This window comes from Cervus elaphus, chromosome 26, assembly GCF_910594005.1.
Source record: "Cervus elaphus chromosome 26, mCerEla1.1, whole genome shotgun sequence".
Lineage (NCBI taxonomy): Eukaryota > Metazoa > Chordata > Mammalia > Artiodactyla > Cervidae > Cervus > Cervus elaphus.
The window spans coordinates 32,307,488-32,329,433 of NC_057840.1; the positions used below are offsets into that span (position 1 = coordinate 32,307,488).

General features: G+C 41.1%; 1 protein-coding gene across 1 annotated transcript in view; it reads left to right on the top strand.

The window, feature by feature from the left end:
• Window positions 1-21,946, top strand: part of UST (uronyl 2-sulfotransferase) — a 301,747-nt gene that overhangs the window by 176,060 nt on the left and 103,741 nt on the right. The window contains exon 3 of the mRNA XM_043888418.1: window positions 8,264-8,419. Within this exon, the coding sequence (XP_043744353.1) occupies window positions 8,264-8,419 (156 nt within the window). The remainder of the gene's footprint in view (window positions 1-8,263; window positions 8,420-21,946) is intronic.

The window sequence follows — 21,946 nt, forward strand, 5'->3', positions numbered from 1 at the left end:
CAGCCTTCCAGTAGTGCTGTCCGGGACTCAGCAGTGATTCTCACTGGCTTTTGCCCATCAAGTCATTCTAGGTCTTTTAACAGATGCATCTGTTTCCTAATCACCATCGACTCTCCGATCCCTGGACCCTCCATTCTAGAGGAGGAAACATACAGGACCCGTCAAAGAACTCTCTTTTCCCTCACTCTACCTTTTGCATGGAAAACTCTTTCTACCCCTAATTCTCAAATCACATCTTTGTATCATCTAATTATTTATAACCCATCTTCATCCAGAAACCTTGCCAAATCGGAACCTTATGCTTTCTCCTTTCCCCCTGCTCCTACTTGAGATAGTTCCATGTCTAATGCTATCTACAGAAAGACAAATATAGCTGTACAAATCCACCTGTTTTATTCCTCTAATAGGCTGGATCTACCTGGTTTGTGCATGTGGATAACATGTTTGTGCATGTGGATTAAATACACAAACTGTTGGGATGAAAACACTGTAAAATGTTGTTTTAGAACCAATATTGTCATTTTTAAAAAGAGGGAGACAGAGGGTGAGATGGTGGGATGGCATCACTGACTCAATGGACCTGAGTTTGAACAAGCTCCAGGAAATAGTGAAGGACAGGGAAGCCTGGCGTGCTGCTGTCCGTGGGGTTGCAAAGAGGCAGACACGATTGAGCGACTGAACAACAAGGACAGCACCCCCTCTTACAGATGAGGACACTGAGGCTCCAAGATGCAAGGGGACCAGTTCCTGGCACTGCGGTGTCCTAGGGAATTTCCAGGTGGAGATTCACAGAATGGATTTAAACTGCTCAAATCCTGTGGACAGTGAGCACCTCACCTGTCCTGAGTTCTAGCCTCAGGAAACCATGGCTGTGGCCTCATCGGTGTGAGGACCATGGAGTGGAGGTGCTGAAAAATCACAAAATGACTTTTATTCCTCAAAGAACATCACTTCATCTTTAGGGTAATATGGATACTAAGGGTCTAATGCTTTGATGGTGTATAGTATGAATTTCAGTCAACCTACACATTCAGTTGGGCTTCCCTGGTAGCTTAGTGGTAAAGAATCTACCTGCAATGCAGGAGACCCAGGTTCGATCCCTTGGTCAGCATGATCCCCTGGAGAAAGAAATGGCAACCCACTCCAGTATTCTTGCCTGGGAAATGCTGTGGACAGAGGAACCTGGCGGGCTACTGCCCATGGTGTCACAAGGAGTCAGACATGACTTAACGACTGAGCACCTATGCACGCACATTTAGTTAACCAGCATGTGCATGCTTGCATTAAGTCACTAAAATCATATCTGACTCTGCAACACTATGGACTATAGCCTGCCAGGCTCCTCTGCCCATGGGATTCTCCAAACAAGAATACTGGAGTGGGTTGCTATTTCCTTCTCCTGGGGATCTTCCCAATCCAGGGATCGAACATCTCTTAAGTCTCCTCCATTGGCAGGCAAACTCTTTATCTCCAGGACCACTTGGGAAGCCTGTTAACCAGCATATTTGTTCTCTAATCATTCTAGGGGATGGGACCTTACTCTAGTGTGAGCATATCTGTCAGGTTAATCATGACTTTGAACTGTGGGTAAGAGGCCAGCAGCACTCTGGAGAGTCCATGACAGTGCCTTTCACCCAGACTCTTCTCCAGTATCATGCAGGCAACCTTCTCCCCCACCATAATCCCTCATAATGCTGTTTGGAAGCAGCCAACAGCTTAACATGGAAGGCTAGGAGTCTACTACAATAGTGATTCTTCTAAACGGACCTAGCGGTAGCAGGGTCCCAGAGAACCCTTCAGAGCCAGCCTCCTGACCCTCATTATCCTAGACTTTCTGTTTCAGTTAGTCTCTGAGTGGGGTCCAGAAATCCGGAGTTTTAGGAGTTTCATAGGTAATTCAAATATATAGCCATTCAGGAACTACAGCTTGTAACATACTATATTAAATATCGTTTTGCAAAGACTTGAAAGCAGGATTGATGTTCATTCTTCCGACAAGACCAGTCCCCAGAGAGACCTATAATCATGGACTATGAAAAATCTAGGTCCAGACCAAGTTTGCTTTTTACCTAGAAAGGCTTCCTTCTCCGCCCCATTTCAAACTTGGGGGAAGCTATTGAATTGTGGATGTCATCTGGTGGTAGTTACTGTTGTGCTCAGGATTTTGGAAAGACTTCTGTTTATTTGGCACGCTCCACACAAGCCTGTCAGGCTCTGGGGATTTGTGGCATTTGCAGAACTTACAAGGCAGGCAACATAAAAATATATAATTCACTGAGTGAAATATTTGGGAGCTCCCTTCACTTTTACAAATTGGCCATAAAATAGAAACCACAGACATAACATTCATATAACCATAGTTGCCAAGAATGAAGAATCACTTGGGGTGCGGGTGGGAGGGGCAGGGTTTTTGTTGTGTGCGTCTTTGTAGGATACACAAAGAAAGAGTAAGTATTGAAAATTTGTGTGCAAATGATAATAGGGACATTAAAGTTGAAATGCCTAACAATTGGCAAATATCTGTTGAAGAAAAAATCGGGATTTTGATGTAAAGAGGGCTTTAGACATCTTTTCACAGTCATTAAGTTTACCATTGGAGGGTATTTGCTTGTCTTGATAGACATTTTAAGTGCATTTAGGATTTTATATACATTTTTACTATGACGTATTGCTTCCTGTTTTTTTCCTTTCTTAGTGAAGTGGGTCACAATATCTGAGGCAGCTGGGACTGCTTACAATAGGTTAGGGGAAGGAATAAAGGGAATACTATATCCTTCTCCTCTTCCCATCCCGTTATCTGCTCTGGCACTCCAGACTTACATTAGCTTATAAAATGCATCCTGAGGAAGGACCAAGAGAGGCCAGTCGGCTCCTGTCAGTCCCAGCTGAGCATCTGGGGACATAGTAATGGATGAGTAATGCCCGATGATTCTGGTTGTGAGAGCAGACTGTTGAACAATAGCATTTAATGAGATTGGACACATTCAAGACATGACAAAAAGAAAGAGCATCTCTGTTGCAGAAGCCAAACTAAAGGTCATTTTCACCTTTTGATGTTTTATTATATTAAATAGAGTGTCATTTGGGGGTCAGGTTAGCTGTGAGCTGGGTTTTAGTTGTTACATCGTACTTTTTTTAGCTTTGTGACCTTGAACATACCAAATGATCTCTCTGGCCTTGGTCACTCATCTAAAAATAGTCTTAATATCCATCTCACAGGGTACTTGAGGAGATGAAAAGACAACATAAAGCTCTAGTCAAGTCAGACACAGATTGGGCTGTGGGTGGGGATGAAAGAGACTAGTGGTACAGGGTGGGAAGGGAGTTGGAAGGGGATGGATTAATCCACATTGTCTCTAGACCTCAAACTCTGTCATTCTGTGAATCTGTGATCTGTGGGAAAGAGGAGGGCACACAGGAGAGTCACTTAGGTACTATTAATGATGCTTCCATTATTTGAAAATTTAAATTCCTAGAGAAATGTACACTAGCGTGAAGACAGTTATGCTATTTGATTCACTATTGTTAACAAAGATTTAAAAAATTTACATGGCACAGAGCCTGCACAGGGAGGTCAGGGTCAGCCCTCCATAAAAATCTGTCCTGTTTTTTACCATCATTTCAGAAAGTATGCATTACAGAAAAGATGACAAAGTTGGTAAAACAGACTTCAGGAGCAGATTTATAGTTCTACTAAAAACAAGGATGAGCAGCAACTCATTGCCATTGTTAATTTTAACACCTATCCCAAACCCCCAAATCAACTCATTGATCTGGCCTGACTAAATGTGCCAATTTCCAGTGAATTCCATAGGTTTTTAGAAAGGATTTAAAAGCCCCACCCTAAATTTGAGAAAGGTTATTATTTGTGATGGTGTATTGTATGCTGTGGCTCAGACGGTAAATGATCTGCCTGTAATGCAGGATACCCAGGTTTGTTCAATCCCTAGGAGGGGAAGATCCTCTGGAGGAGGGCATGCCAATCCACTCCAATATTCATGCCTGGAGAATTCCGTGGACAGAGGAGCCTGGCAGGCTATGGTTCATAGGGTTGCAAAGATTCGGACACAACTGAAGTGACTTAGCACACACTTCCTGTGTTGATTAACCACGAAATTCAGGAGAAATTATTTCCACCTCAGGTTTCTAAGTGCCTCTGTTCTTCATCTAAATCTTCTAAGATACATTTTGCACTCTTAGAATAAAGTACTTTATATGTTGTAACACACCTTCTAGGTCACCAATTTAGTTATAACAAATTTTGACTAAATTGCTGTTTTATGCTATGCTAGGAGACAAGGAAAAATGTATTCATCCAATTCTTGAACAGTTTCATTCCCCAAAGAAATTACAAGTTGTGTTTATTTTGGCAGCTTTGTCACAACCACAGTCTATCTCCCAGCCTGGTTATTACAGAAAATCCAACTCACAAACACTAGTAATGCAATTCCACTAAATGTGAAGCCCAGTTCAACCTCCCTGGGTCATAACCTCATGAATAAGAACTAAATGATTCATCCGAATATCTGAACTTCTACAACTGTTTCCAGAGAACAGACTTTTGAGGTACTCACTGATTGAACTGTAAATGAAAGGACCTATTATATTGATGGTCTTTTTTACCCTGGTGACTTTTATTAGCATTTGGTCAGAAAGATCAGCTGTATTGGAGGATTATCCTGGTCTCACAGTTTAGTGGAATCATTGTGTTAGTGTTAAACAGTACATTAAGCCCCTCAGAGCTGCCAAGAACTAATCGATGTCTATTGAGACCCTATGTATCCAAGGCATTTTCTAGGCACCATGAGGACACATAGTAGAAGATATTATGACTGACCCTAAGGAAACAAAGTATTGCTCATTTAAAAAATATGTATGTGAAGAATTATATCAAAATGGTATATGACTGGTTGCTAAGTAAGTGATATTAGTACTATATTTTACTCCAATGACAATTAGCCTTGAAGCTCCAAATTTACAAAATGCTGCTCTGCCTATAAAACATTTTAAGAAAATTAAACCTATAATTACAAAGGCAAAAATTCAAACTGCATACCATAGCCAAGTTTGGGATATATCTAGATATGTTGTACTATACTCTTTAACTTTGGGCCTTTTATGGCCTTCAGTTATGGATATGTGCTGAATGATGGAATCTTTTGATTATTTTATTTGTCAATTACTGTTGAATGCCAAGCATTCAATATGGAAATAATGTCTTTATTGGGGATTTAAATATTTAATCAGATACTTTTTATAATTGCTTCTTAGTCTATCAAAATTATTATAACTTGGCAATTAGAAGAGAAAAAGAAATAAAAGGCATCCATACTGCAAGGGAAGAAGTAAAACTATCTCTGTTTGCAGATGACATGATCAAATATATTGAAAATCCTAAAGAATCCACACAAAGAAACTATTAAAGCTAATAAAATGAGTTCAGCAGGGTTGGAGGATACAAGATCAATATACAAAAATCAGTTGGATTTCTACCAGTGAGCAGCCAATCCAAAAATTAAATTAAAAAACAGTTCCATTTATAATGGTGGTTTAGTCACTAAGTTGTGTCCAACTCTTATGATCCCATGGATTATGGCCTGCCAGGCTCCTCTGTCCATGGGATTCTTCAGGAAAGAATACTGGAGTAGCCTTGCTAAAAACTAACAAGGGGGCACTCTTTCTGTCCCCTTCTGATGTCGTTGTCAGAAGCTTTCTCTATTTCTTTTATAAAACTGTATTACACACACACACACACACACACACACACACACACACAAAGAATACTGGAGTGGGTTGCCATTTCCTTCTCCAGGGAATCTTTCTGACCCAGGGATCAGATTTAGATCTCCTGCACTTCAGGCAGATTATTTACCACTAAGCTATCAGGGAAGACCATTTAAAATAGCATAAAAAAATAAATAAAAGAATTATAGGGCTTATACACTGAAAATTGAAAAACATCAATGAAACAAATTAAAGGAAAATCCAGTACGTGGAAAGACTTCTATGTTCATGGGTTGGAAGACTTAATATTATTAAAATGGCAGTAGTCCCTATATTAATCTATTAGTTAAACACAGTCCCTGTCAAATCTCGACTGCCTTTTTTGCAGAAATTGACAAGCTGATCCTAAAATTCATAAGGAAATGCAAGGGGCCCAGAATAGCCAAAACAATCTTGGTAAAGAAGAACACAGTTGCACGGATTCACCCTTCCTGATTTCAAAATTTAGAACAAAGAAATAGTAAGCTAGATTCTGTGGTACTGGCATAAGATAAACATACAGATCAATGGAATAGGACTGACAGTCCAGAAATAAAACTGTAGTTTTATGGTTAGTGGGTTTTCAGTAAGGGTGTCAAACAATTAAATAGAAGGGGGGGGGGGTCTTTTAAAAAAAAATGCTGCTGAGGCAGATGGATATTCACATGCAATGGAATGAAGTTAGATCACTAGCTCACACCATACACACAATTAACTCAAAATGAATCAAAGACCTGAATATTAGTACTAAAACTATGAAACTTCTAAGAGAAAATACAGCTGTATATCTTTGTGACTTTGGATTAGGCAATGGTTTCTTAGATACGATACCGAAAGCGCAAGCAACCAAAGAAAAACTAGATAAATTGGATTCCATGAAGACTACAATCTTATGCTTTGACATTTCAAGAAAGTGAAAAGACAATCCATAGAATGGGAGAATATATTTGCAAATTCAGAAAAAATATAGAACTCTAAAAACTCGATGGATAGTGAACAGGATCCTACTTACTGCACAGGGAACTCTTGCTCAGTGTTACGTGGCAGCCTGGATAGGAAAAGGAGTTTGGGGGAGAATGGATACATGCATAGGTATGGCTGAGTCCCTGTGATGTCCGCCTGAAACTACCACAACATTGTTAACAGGTTATACTCCAATGTAAAATAAAACATTAAAAAAAATGAAATCTGAAAAAAAAACAACAGTGAAAAGACAAGTAACCAATTTAAAAATGGGCAGTGTTTAAATAGACATTTGTCCAAAGAAAATATACAAATGGCCAGTAAATACATGAAATATGCTCAACATCATTAGTCATCAGGGAAATACAAATCAAAACCACAGTGAGATACCACTTCACACCCATTAGGATGGCTATAATAATAATAATAATAAAAACAGGCAATAACAAGTGTTGGCAAGGATGTGGAGAAATTGAAACTCTCATGCATTGCTGGTGGGAATATAAAATGGTGCAGCTGTATTAAAAACAGTTTGGCAGTTCTTCAAAAAATTAAACATAGAGTTACTGTATGATCCAGCATTTCTACTGTAAGGATTTACCCAAGGGGAATCAAAAACATATGTATACACAAAGACATATAGACAAATGTTCACAGCATCATTACTCATAGTAGGTAAAAGGTGGAAACAATCCAGTGTCCATCAACTGATAAATATATAAACAAAATATGGTCAATCCATACAAGGTAATATTATTTGGCCATATAAAGAGATGAAATACCAGTTCATACTACAACACTGATGAACCTTAAAAACATTATGCTCAGTGAAAGAAGCCAGACACAAAAGGCCACATGTCCTATCATTCCATTTATATGAGATTTTTGGAAAGCTATAGGGAAAACCATAGAGACAGAGAGTAGATAGTTTCAGTGAATCAAGATAATGAGGTAAATGGAAGTGATTGCTAATGGGTATGGAGTTTCTTTGGGGAGTTTCTTTTCCAGTGCTCTGGAATGAAGTAGTGGTATTGGTTCATAACTCTGTGAATATACTGAAACTCATTGAATTGTACACGTTAAAGGGTGAATTTTATTGCTTTTAAATTATGTCTCGATTTTTGAAATTACTATTATTTCTCCCAAGCACTCTACATATTGTTCTAATAAAATATAACTTGCAAAAGAATATTTTCATTAAAGCACATATTTACATATTTTGTTCTGAAGAAAAAGACAACAGTGACTTCACAATCAATATTCTAGAGGGCATGAAATTTTACCAGCTTTAAGTATCAGCGTAGATGGAGGAGTCCAACGTTTCTCTCACGTTATACTGTGAAGAAGAATCCCAGTTCATCGTTTCCATTCTCGTTAGCTTCGTATGGGCCCTTCTCCTTTGTTGTTTTTCTTCAGTTGCTAAGCCGTGTCTGACTCTTTGCGAGTTTGATCAAATGTTTATTATTCTGAAATTGAGGGAAGAACCCTAAGTATTTTAATCCCAAAGCCTCTCATCTGCTCTCTCGTTCTTTCCCAGGTGCTACCTTTCCCGAGCCAGGTGGTATACAACAGAGTGGGCAAGTGTGGGAGTCGGACCGTCGTCTTGCTTCTGAGAATCTTGTCAGAGAAGCATGGATTCAATTTGGTCACGTCAGACATTCACAACAAAACCAGGCTTACTAAGAACGAGCAAGTAAGTTGTCTTTGCTTCATTTGCACAATTAATGGGTGCCTTCCGGAGCACCCTTTTACCCCTAACTAATGAATACCAGAGTTACAATATCATACTGTATTTTTGCCAGAGTGTGGAAGGAAATTTAAGTTGAGGGTTCTGACAGAAGTCTGTAAAACAGGAAGTTTCCCTGAAGGGATACTTTTATTAAGACCAATGAACGACAGAGTACATGGTCATTGTCTGTTTAGCTAAAACTAGCAATGCTTAAATCTCACATAGTTACACCACTGAGCTATAGGTAACGCTGACATCTTGGGAGCAAAAATAAGAAAACTTGATTTTAATATTCCTTTGCATTTTCTCACAAATGTCCTAAGTTTTTATGGTTATAATAAAGAGAAAATCCTCGGTGGGCCAGGAATCTGGTTGATGGGGGCACGAGCTTTCTATTATGGTAATTTCAGGGGATCTTGAGGCACCAAAACAGCTCTTGGCCTATTCAGTGACAGCACAAGAATTACCCCCACTCCTGGGAACAAATCTGCCCTAAGACGGCTGACAGGGACATGCTGGTGGCAGAGCAGGAGTGCTGGGTTCTGCCAGGAGGCTGGGAAGACAGATTCCACTTGGTAAGCTGACACCAGAATAGGGTTGAGAGTCTCCGTTGATGCTTTGCCAGTGTAGACAAGTTAGGCCTAGTGCTCTCATGGTCATTTTACAGGGTCAGGTTTGTTAGCTTGGTCTCAAAAAGTTGCTTTGGTCCTCTTAGGTATTTAGAATGAGTGAATAGCCACCAGTATAAGTCAGGGCAGGCTTTCCTGGTGGCTCAATGGTAAAGAATCTGCCTGCAATGCAGGAGACCTGGGTTCGATCCCTGGAGAATCTCCCTGGACAGAGGTGCCTGGTGGGCTGCAGTCCATTGGGTCCCACAGAGTCGGACACGACTGAAGTGACTAAACAGCAGCAGCGATAAGTCAGGGCTCTTCAGAGAACAGCACCAGTGGGATGGAGATATATCCATCGAAAGATAGACAGATATCCATGGATAGAGGGACAGACAGACCGGAAAGATGTACTATGAGGAACTGGCATATGCAATTACTGAGGCTGAGAAGTCCCACGCTCTGCCGTCTGCAAGTTGAAGGCCCAGCAGAGCCATTGGTAAGACTGAGCTTGAGCCCGAGTGTGAAGGCCTGAGAAGCAGGTGAGCCCATGATGTAAATCCCATGATGTAAGGGCAGGAGAATATAATATGAGATGTCTCAGCTTAGTCAATGAAGCAGGAAAAAAAAATCACTTCCTCCTTCTTCTCATTTTGTTCTACTCAGGCCTTCAAGGGATTGGATGAGGCCCACCCACACTGGGGAGGGAAATCTACTGAGTCCACTGATTCAAGTGCTTATCTCATCCAGAAATACCCTCACAGACACACCAGGAAATGTTGCTTAATCTGGGCATCCATTGGCCAGTCAAATTGACACATGAAATTTAACCATCACACCACTCAGTGACTAGGTAAATTTGAGGAATAAACAAGGTGCATGGTTTACTAGGGTGAGACCCTAATACCATGTCTACTTTCTTACACGATCTTCACCTTCCAGGCATTCAAAACCTCACACACACACAGGGAATATGCAATAGGCTTCCTGTCTCTCGTCACAGGGGATGGTAGGACTGTTTTGAGAGTGTAATGCTGCCAGCAGTATTTTCTATAATGTCTGTATGTTTACTGTCTTCCACAGTATAGAGATCAAAATGCCCATTTCTTTGAAAACTTCCATCAAAGGGTCTCTGAGTAACAAGTCTAAATAATAAGCAATAAACAAAAAAAAGTGTTGAGATTAGATAGCTCAGTTGGTAAAGAATCTGCCTGCAATGCAGGAGACCCCAGTTTGATTCCTGGGTCAGGAAGATCTGCTGGAGAAGGGATAAGCTAGCCACTCCAGTATTCTTGGGCTTCCCTTGTGACTCAGCTGGTAAAGAATCCGCCTGCAATGTGGGCAACCTGGGTTCGATCCCTAGGTTGGGAAGATCTCCTGGAGAAAGGAACGGCTACCCACTCCAGTATCCTAGCCTGGAGAATCCCATGTGCTATACAGTCCATGGGGTCACAAAGACTCAGACATGACTGAGTAACTTTCACTTTCACTTTTTCACTTACAAGTTCTGTAGTAGGTGCTCAATAGAAAAATTATATTTAGTGACATTTTAAGATATCACATTTTATCAGTAATTTTCATGGGTGTAGGTTCTCTGATTTCCTTATCTGATTGAAGAACAAATATAATTAGGGCTGGTTATGCCCTTTTTACTCCCTGAAAGAGAGCAACTATAATAAATAGCCTATTCTATTGCAATGTTATTATAAATATAAAATTTGGTTTTCTTTTGAGTCTTTCAGTCAGCTATCAGATTAGACTTAAACGTTCCTATGTATGGAAATTATGCTCAGTTCTTAAAGCCTAACAAAGTATAGTATCTGGACTTTAGTTTCCACTGCAGAAAAGTGTAAAAACCCAGAGGGAGCAAAGTAATGAGAATATTAGACACTAAGATGTTCAGGAAGGCCCTAGAAAAACAAGCACAAAATAAGATATTTGAATACACTCTGGAATTTAAAAAAAAAAAAAATCAGCCTATTTTGTTTTCTATGATGAACTGTAAAGGGAAGGACTTAGATGAAAAATGAAGATTACTTTACTAATGGTACACAAATTGTTAAGTCTTTTAGAAAGGGTTAAAGCCAAAGTCATCCTTTCTTCTAAAACAGAGGTTAGTTCTCATCTGTTTGGAATGATTGGCTTGTCTGGAAGCCAGAGAATAGACAATCTTTTAAGGTTCTTTCCAGCCCTGTGATCCTGTGATATATTTATACAACTTCTGCCATGATCTGTGTATGATTAGTTGAAACATTTCTGATTCCTGTGGTCAGTGTGACCTAGAATATACTTCATTACTTAGTTATTGCAGATTCCTATTAAATTATAAGGCAAGTTTAAAAAAAAAACAGAAGGGAAAGGTATAGATACGGTAGAAAAAGCAAACAAACAATTTTGATGTAAAAACAAGCATAAGGATAGTGACAGCTGCTTCTCTGTAGCTAGCTGACTGGGCTGTGGCATACAAGGAGAGCCAGGAAACGCCAGGACAAGAAACCAAGTTTGAAGTAGTTCAAAGAAGACTTGAAATCAAGTCTCAAGAATGTTTAAAGAATCTCTTTTTCTTTGTTACATACATCCTTTTTCTAAAGATTCAAAGTGCATGAAACAAGTAGAGAAAAAAATTTTATTTTAACCTAATATATTCAAGAAATAATCTGTGGTGTGAATAGCTCCCTTTTCTTGGTAATTTATTAAAGGAAAGGGGGGTATGTGATTTAGGAGATGAGTTAAAATTTTATAGTCAGTGGTTCTTAACATGAAAGAGTAGAACTCTGAAAATGTAGTTCCCATGGCAACATTGTTCTCTGGAGTTAATGACAAGTCTGCTTTGGTACAGTACGAGTTAAATGGACTCTTGTGGGCTGGCCCGGGACTCTCTCCACCATGTCGAACATTTCTTTTATGAGAAAATGTGTTCCAAGTTCCAAACTACTGACTTACAAATGAACTTTGGAAAAGTAATCACTTATGAGACTGGAGACTGGAATCATCTGTATCATTGCATCCATACACAATGGCATCTCTCTGGGCTAGAGTCAAATTCACGCATACATTTCTCCCTGGAGGGTAGCTGTCATCTCACACACGCACACATGCACACACATGTACATACACAAACCCACTGAGTACTAGATTTTAAAAAATCTATTTCATGGAATAAGACACTGAAGGGATTATTAAAAAGGAAAGAGAACATGGAAACAGCAAATGTTACAACATCAATAAAAATCCCATTACATCTGCCCTTATAAGAAATAGAAATGCCTTTGAAGTTAATATTTTAGAAAACTCTGCCTCCACAGAAGAACATGGACAGCTGGTGCTGGCCAAATGTTGGACCTTTTGCAGGGCATATAATGGGAACTCAGGATGACATCATTTGATTTATGCTCTAAAACCAGATTTAAATCGCTTGGGCTAGTTTAGATACTTTTTTGGAAAATGGAGATCATGTACAACCTAAAAGATAAAGAACCATTTTCCAGAAGGCAGGAGGTGTGATTTTCAAAAGGCTCATACCCATCTTTGTTAATGGTCTAACCCTATCTTTCAGAATGCTGCTCTGAGGATAATAAAAGCAAATATGTCAGAGGCATATCACAGACATAAGAATTCAAAATGATTTCATTCCTGTTGGGGAAGGGCAAAAACTGTTGGCATATGAACCTAAAAGATGGAGAAAGCAAATACATTTCCTATTTTTATTTATACTGAAGCTGTGTGTATGTTCAATCACTTTAGTCATGTCTGACTCTTTGCCACCCCATGGACTGTAGCCCCCAGTCTCCTCTGTCCATGGGATTCTCCAGGTAAGAATACTGGAGAGGGTGGCCATTTCCTCCTCCAGGGGATCTTCCTGACCCAGGGAATGAACCTATGTCTCCCACGTCTCCTGCTTTGCAGGTGGATTCTTTACCACTGAGCCACTAGGGAAGTCCGTGCTGAAGCTATGGAGGATTCCAAACTGAAATAGCGGCACCTGCTCTGTGCTAATTGTTTTACTTTATTATTTCATTTAACTCATTTGGACCTAAAACTAGACCAGTGAGTGGGTACGATTTCCTATTTTATGGATGAGAAAACTAAGACAACCAGATAAAGTCACTTCCCAAATATAATAGTGACTGTCCGTGGCACTTGGGCTTGGACTTGGACCCTCCTGAACTCAGGAGCCACCCTCCTAATGCAGTGGCTATCTGCTCTGGCTGCACAGAAGGATCTTTTTAAAACAAACAAACAAAAATGTTTATTTTTTGTATATATTTTTGTCTGTGCTGAGTCTTCCTTGCTGAGGACTTTTCTTTAGTTTTGGCGAGCAAGGGCTGCTCTCTAGCTGTGGTGTGTGAGTTTCTCTTTGTGGCAGTTTCTCTTGTTGCGGCTCCCAGGCTCTAGAATACAGACTCAGTAGTTGTGATGCATGGGTTTAGTTGCTCCGCGGCTTGTGGGATCTTCCTGGGTCAGGGATCGAACCCGTGTCTCCTGCATGGGCAGGCAGATTCTTTACCACTGAGTCACCAGGGAATCCCCAGCACAGCCTTTTGAGTATGTAGTTGCTGTGGCCCTTCTCCTGGAGATTCTGGGGTAGAGTCCAGAAAAGTTTTTATTTTTATTTTTGATCAAGCGCCACAGGAGTTTCAGAGTTAAGGTGGTTGTTTAGTTGCTAAGCCATGTCTGACTGTTTTGTGACCCCGTGGATTGTAGCTGCCAGGCTCTTCTGCCTATGGGATTTTTCAGGCAAGAATACTGGAGTGGGTTGCCGTTTCCTCCTCCAGGGGGTCTTCCCGATCCAGGGATTGAACTTGTGTTTCCTGAATTGGCAAGTAGATTCTTTACCACTGAGCTATCAGGGTTAAGGATCCTTGTCGAAACCATCATATCAGCATTTCCCTAAATGCGTTCCTGAGAAATTAAGTCTCCTAAGACATTGGGAAAAAAAATGAAAATATCATGATTTTTAAAATTTGGGAAATGCTGTCTCCTTGTCCCCCTCTAGGAAAGTCACAACAATATTCACATTTTAAAGACTGCTGCTGCTGCTGCTAAATCACTTCAGTCGTGTCCGACTCTGTGCGACCCCATAGATGGCAGCCCATCAGGCTCCTCCATCCCTGGGATTCTCCAGGCAAGAACACTGGAGTGGGTTGCCATTTCCCTCTCCAATGCGTGAAAGTGAAAAGTGAAAGTGAAGTCACAGTCGTGTCCGACTCTTAGCGACCCCGTGGACTGCAGCCTACCAGGCTTCTCCGTCCACGGGATTTTCCAGGCAAGAGTACTGAGAATTCTTTTAATTAAAAACAAGACAAAAATGCCTGTTTAATCGGCTTTCACCTGGAGTGTCCCAGTCTGAGTTGGCCAGGGGACTCTTTATGAGCATTTGAGGCTCTCAATTGCATCCCACAGACTCTGAGTCACAGTTTAGAGCTGGCGGACCAGCCTACACACTCCCATCCGTCATACTAGTAAAGGCTACTCTTTCACTATAAACTCCACATCTGCAGTGACTCTATTCACTAGCCATTCAAATGACTAAAATCTTGAAAAGTATTCAAAGAACAGTAGATACAGCCCCTATGTCAGTGTGTTCTAGAGTGCTGTACCCTCTTTGTCAGAAACGGAATTTCTTTATGGTGTTTTAACTTCCCTTCCCCACTGTTCTCACCCACTGCACAGTTCATGTCTGACTGTGACTACAAAGCATTGCAACTCTAGAGGAGAAAACCCACCTAAAGAAATCACATTAGACTTGGAAACTGTCTCCGGGCCACTGGGATTCCTCCCAGACTTCCCTAAGGCAGAGTCAACTGGCCTCTGTTAAAAGGCAAAGGTTGACTCATTCATTTTTGAGGCCGGTCCCACCACTGTTTATTTGTTGTGATGAATATTCATTGAGGACCTACGGTTATTGCTGTATACTGAGCATCAGACAGCATGCTAGATGTTTGTGCATCTTATTTTTATCCTTTAAGCAACATTATTAGGAAAGTATTATCACCCCCTTAAAAAGGAAAAAAACCAAATGCTCAAGAAGATGTGGGAGAATAAGAATTGAAAATGAACTGGGGTCAAATCCCAAAGAACCTTGAATGCTAGGCTAAGGAGATAGAATATTATTCATGGGCAATGGGAGGTCAGTAAAAAATGGTTCTTAACCATCATGGGCATCAGAATATTCTCAGGAGCTTTTCACACACACGTTTCTAGGTCCTACTATGAAATACTGAGTTATACTCTTAATGGTGGTGCCCAGGTATTTGTATCTTGTAGGGGAGCAGGAAACTCCCTAGGAGATGCTCAGGCACAATTCTAGTGAAGAATCATTGCGTGAAAGGCTCTAATTATTAGAAAATTTTCCTTTAATTAAAGGGAATACTCCACTAAACAAGAAAAATTCCTCTTTCACCTGCTGCTGCTGCTGCTGCTGCTAAGTCGTTTCAGTCGTGTCCGACTCTGTGCGACCCCATAGACGGCAGCCCACCAGGCTTCCCTGTCCCTGGGATTCTCCAGGCAAGAATACTGGAGTGGATTGCCATTTCCTTCTCCAGTGCGTGAAAGTGAAAAGTGAAAGTGAAGTCACAGTCATGTCCAACTCCTAGCGACCCCATGGACTGCAGCCTACCAGGCTCCTCCGTCCATGGGATTTTCCAGGCAAGAGTACTGGAGTGGGGTGCCATTGCTTTCTCCACTCTTTCACCTGAGAATCCCTCAAATCTCTGAAGACATAGTGTCAGAAGCCTGCACATTTATCCCAGAAGCCTAACTGTTGCTTGAGATGTTTTAGAAAAGTCTCCTTAGAATGACCCTCAGAGTTCCCTGGCCTTAGAGTAGGAGGGATGTGTCCACAGGCATCAGAGCTGCTCCAACCAGACTTTGGAGTCAAACCAAAAAGATTAGCTGAGTCCATCTCCATGTCACAGGGCTAAGTTCACCCAGTTCTGCAATAAGGTCTTATCTTGGAGTCCTACAGACAAAAATCTGAGTCTGCTAATGAAAACTCAGTGCAGAGAAAAGAGGGGGAAAGGAAGAAGCCACGAACTCTGAAAATTTAAAACATTTTCTCCTCTGGTTCTAGTTGTAGCCACAAGATTGATTTTCTCCGTTCAGATGCAGCCTCCTTGCCTTGTTCACATCCTTGTTCCCCCTGGTGGTCGTCTTCTTTATTGCAGACGTGTGTTGTACCGACTCCTTAGCAAGGAGCTGAAGGTGGGAGGACCATCCTACCTCCTTCAAGAGGGGCTTTCTTCATGCAGGAGGAAGAGGGAAAGGTAACCAGGTCCCACAGTCATCCTTCTGCCCTCTGAGGTTAAAGGACCAAGGAATTCTCCTCTGAGCTACTCCTTATTTGGCTTTGATGTGTAAAAGCATGTCTTTTCTTTCATTTAAGATGTTGTGCAAAATTATGGGACATCTAGTTGTTTACAAGTGACACAAGAACTCAGATCAGAGTAGGGTCAATGCTCTGTTAGTTACTGCTGACAAGCATCTCCCAAGGAAGTCTTGTACGAACTAGCTGTGTTTATAGAATTGCAGGTAAGGGTTTTCTGCTCTGTCATCTCAGCCAGTTAGGTTGAAAGCAAAAGATTAAAAGCTACTGCCTGGCACATCCTCTGCATTATAAATTCTGTTTGATTCTTGCCTCTTTTTCTAAACTTCAGTTCTATCTCATTCTCAGATGTGCTGTGATTCAATTTCTTCTTTTAGATCCATTCCATTACGGAGTTATTTTTCATTCTTTTTATTTGTAGTATTTTAAATTCATTCTTGGCTTGTTACACTATTTTCCCACTGAGAACTTTAAAAAATATTCTCTCTGATATTTTGATGCTTTTATTTTTATTACTTTTAATGCTTTTCCATCTGTTAGAACTTTCTTTTGATTTTTCAACCCATCACATAAAAGACAGAAAATTCGTATCTTCATAAACCTTCTTTAGTCTCCAGAGTTATTTTGCTAACCGACCCCTTCCTCCCATTTTAACAGGTTATATACATATCAAAAAGCAGTGGGAATGGTGAGGAGATGGCAGCATAGTGATAAGCAGCAGGATTTTTGGTGTCAGGTAGACTTGGGTTTAAATCCTGGCTCCACCTTCTTGTAGTGGTGAGATCATAAGCAATCTCTGCAGCTTTTCTGTGCCTCAGTTTCTTAACCCGTAAACCCCGAATGATATTTAACTCATGGAGTCATTTGAAGATGAAATGACAGTATGTACATAAAGAACATCTTGATTCAGTGATAGCCTGGAAAACACTCAGAAAACGATAGTTTGTTTTTTGTGTTACATCCTAGATGGTGAAATAGTAAAACGGTTAGCTCCACGTGACATCACGGTAATGAATGCACAAATTGTCCCAGAAAGGCTAAATTCACTGCCTCAATGATAATTCTGTCTTCAGTGAACTGTATATATCTTAACTCCAAAAATGTTTTTCTAACGGGGGTCTGTGCATGCATGCTAAGTCACTTCTGTTGTGTCCCACTCTTTGCAACCCTGTGGACTGTAGCCCACCAGGCTCCTCTGTCCATGGGATTCTCTAGACAAGAATCCTGGAATAAGGTGCCATGCCCTCCTCCGAGGGATCTTCCCCACCCAGAGACTGAACCCACATCTCTTGCATCTCCTGCATTGGAAGGTGGGTTCTTTACCACTAACGCCACTCGGGAAGCCCCCAAAGGGAGTACTTTGTTGAGTAAACAGTTACGGGTATGTGTTCTATGTAGGCACCTGGGCTTGGCTTTCTGGGGGATAAATAAAACCTGACCACCACTCTCAAGGAGCTTTCAATCTGGTTCAAAGCCAGGACACAAACCCAGCTATAATGTAATGTAAATGGAGCATGTCCTGGGAAATTCTCGGAGTGCTGCAGGAAGATAAAGGCAATGTCATCTCTAGCCAATGATGTTCAAAACCAAACCCATTTCCCCTCCCTTCTGGAGGCAGATTGCTTCCTCCTGCAGTGGTTCCCATCTCCATGAATGGGTACCACCACATGTTCAGGCCCCAGCCAGGGCTAAGACGGAAGCCCCATTGACCACGCCCTCTCCTTTCTTTCTGTTGCCAGCTGCTGCAAGGCTCAGCACATTCTCCCTCTTTAATGTACCCAAATCTCCATCTGTTTTCACTTCCATGAACTTCATTCCTTGGTTCTGAAACTGTTGAGCTTTAGACTCTCCTGGCATGCTTGTTAAAAACGCAGATTAATGGGCCCTGCCTTCAGAGTTTCTTCTAATTCCATAGGTGTGAAATGAGGCCCGAGGATTTGCATTCTTATCAAACACATGTCCTGGGCTTGCATGGTGTCTCGGTGGTAAGAATCTCCTTACCAATGCAGAAGACACGAGTTCAATCCCTGGGTCAGGAAGATTCTCTGGGGAATGCATGACAACCCACTCCAGTATTCTTGCCTGGGAAAGCACATGGACAGAGGAGCCTGGCGTACTATAGTCCATGCGGTAGCAAAGGAGTCAGACGTGACTTAGTAGGGACTAAACAACATAAACAGGCGTCCAGGTGATGCTGACGTGGCTGGTGTGGGAACCACGCTGAGAAGTGATGAGTCCATGACCTCATCATTTCTTGTTGAGATTGCTGTCTTCCTCACTAAACTTTCTGCTTCTAATCCTTACTCTCTTCTTCACATCCTCTACCTGACCTTAGATCTGAGAGAAGAAAAAAAAATCCTTTCTGGCTGTGGATTGCCCAGAGGATAAATGTCGAAATCCTTCATGAGACCTGCAAGACCCTCAGTTACCCAGTTCCTACCTTCTTCTATAGTCTTGTCTACTGCCTTGCTGATTCCGTGCCTGACTGCCTGGCAGTTTTAATAGCCAAGTCATTTTTGTGTTTTGTCCTTTGCATCTGCTGTTCACTCTTTCTGCCATGCTGTGAGTCCCTTTCTTCTCTTATTGACTCCTGTGTATCCTTGGAAACCACTGAGAAGCACCTCCTTACAGAAGCATTACCTGTCCATCTGCAGGTTGGGACAGGCATCTCACCTCCATGCTTTCTACCCCATGATCATTATCACATGATGATATACCCGCCTGCTCATCCACTTCTTCCACAAGTCTCTGAGCTTCCTGAAGAGCAAGAACCAAATATTTTATCTTTAAAGCCACAATCCAGAGTGGCACACAGCCTGACATAGTTGAAAATCAAAGATTGTTGAACGAAAGGAGAACTTCAGAAAGGCTACCTGGAGGCGGCAAGCATTTTAGCTAGTTGTAAAGAGTGATTAGAATGTGGACATGCAGAGAGAAGAGGAAGAACATTCTAGAAGAAGAATCTTGAGCCTGAGTTTGGACATGGTCAGTCTTGGACATGGTGTATGGAAGGAATATGGAGGAGTCTAGTTTGACTGGCTATAGGATATGGGATCTTGAGAGTTAATTGAGGGAGATAGTAAAGATAAAATTAACTTGACTCAGCAAGGGATTGAATATGGGAGTCCAGGAAAGACCCAAATCAAATGTGAGGATATGGAGAGAACCATTAACTGGAAAGGAGTAAAGATGGACGAGGATCAAGAGTGTGGTTTTGGCCAGCGTAGATTTAGGGACACCATTAGGACATATTCCACTGTCTTGTCTTTCTATGTCCTCCCATTGATTTCATTCAGGTTTTGATCTCCAGGGCTTGGTAAGCACCCAATAAATGCTGAATGAATGAATGAATTCAGTGGAATCAAAATAAAGGCTAGCAGTGGTCCCGCACAAGCCAAGGCAAAGGAAAGTTAGTGTCTGTGATCATTTTAAGTAGTGTCTTTGCCACTCATGCAGATAAGACCCAGGTGAGAGAAAGGTAGGCTGCTGGCAGCAATGGGGGAACTCAGGTGATGGGCAGCAGGGGCTCAGAAGACAGTTCCTTGTCACTCGAAATGGGGAAGGTTAGCATTTATGAGGGCTTCCCAGGTGGCACTAGTGGTAAAGAACCGCCGGTCAGTGCAGGAGATCTAAGAGACGTGAGTTTGATCCCTGGGTCGGGAGGATCTCCTGGAGGAGGGCGTGGCAACCCACCACAGTATTTTTGCCTGGAGAATCCCGTGGACAGAGGAGCCTAGTGAGCTACAGTCCATAGGGTCGCAAAGAGTCAGACACGACTGAAGCAATTTAGCACACACAGCGTTTGTGAAGATGGTCAAATGACACTGTCTTCACAAACCGTGAACATGATGCCGTGGACCGAAGATTGTGGTACTTCATGTGGGTTTTTCTATTTCATGTGCAGGACAAAATTCATGAAAGCTGAGATGTACAGTCTGACTACCCTGTACTAATGCGATAAAGGCAAGCATTAGTAACTTTTATTCTCTATTTAAAGAGATGTCTAGAAAGAGTTATGCATTGTCATCACTAATCCATTTTTCCTCATGAAATAGACAGCTTTATGACTATTATGACACTGCTCTCAAAATCTAACCTCTACTGTTCTTCCCTTAAATTTAACACACTGACATGTGTTTAGAGAATGTAATATAATGTTGAATATGTGAAGGAAACAGGTTTTCTTCTGACCCATTTTTCCAGTCTTGTGTAATCCTAGGGGGCTTTCTCATATTACTCTTATGTGTACAGAGAAATAGCTGAAGAAAAATAATCTAAAGATTAAGGCATTGAATGGTCACTATTTTAAACATACACACAGTTATGCTTCTAAGCAGACAACCTCAGCGATCAGTTACCTTCAGCTGTGCTCCCAATCAGTAATTCCGCTGGTAGATCTATCAAAAATCAAAATTCATAATGTGAAGGTAGCTGGAAGTTTTATTAACCAAAAACAAGCACTGGGGCATGCAGGGGGCTTGTAAAGAATAAACAGAAGATAAAGAAGCAGGATTCAATTTCCTTTTACACGCAAGCTTGGGGACAGGCAGACCATTATTCACCCATACCTGCCACTGACGAACAGAAGCCCTGGGTTATGAACTGCAAGTCATTTGCTTTTAAAATTCAACTTCATTTCTTCAAACAGTCGTTGTGAGCACGAATATCTAATGAAAGGGTTTAGGCCACGACGTCCTAGTGTAACCATCTGTAAGTCGTGGACTCGTTGGAATTAATTCATTTAACAAATATTTATGGAGCATTTCCGTGTGTCAGCTCCAAGCTAGACAGGAGGGAACAAGGCAGGCCAGGTTTCCGTCACGCTTGAGACAAACCTAGAGTTCCAGACTCCGATTTTATTGTTGTTGCTACTATAGTTAACACATGAATGACCGTTTTTGTTTCCAGTTTTCAACTTGAGCTAGTTCATAAAATATGAAGTGCTGCCCTTCTGATGTCTGTCCAAAGCAGCAATTTTCAATGTGCTTCTTAAAAATTCCAGAGTGTCAGCTTTGATGGGGCAAATAAGAAAATCTAAGGAAAGTGGAATTCAGGAAGTCAGGGAGTCGTAAGAATGCTTGGAATTTCTAACAGATTTTACTAAACATTTTCTGTATCATGACATGTTCCAGAAGACTGTAAATGTTAGTTTATACAAATTAAAACTACTTTTTGCCTTGCTGATAACTGCAAATAAATAATTCAGATGACCACCCACCAAAACCTGAGAACATTTTTGGGGGGAGTGGGGGGGGATGTTATGTATTCCCTCTGAAATACTTGCTTTGTAAATTTTATAATCAAAGGGAAAAATAATGAGATAGTGCCTCATTTTATTTCTACTTTTCGATTCTGCAGAACTAGTTTCAAATGCCTCTGTTTTTCCCAGTAAGAGCATTATAGAAATGTAAACTAATAATTAACCTTTGTCTTGATTTGACTTTAAAGGAGAGGATTAAAGGCATTTTCTTACTTGCATTTCAGGACAGCAACACACTGACTTCTCCAGTTAAAATTACTTAAACTGTCACTTTGTTTTCATGATGGCAGTTAGCTAAA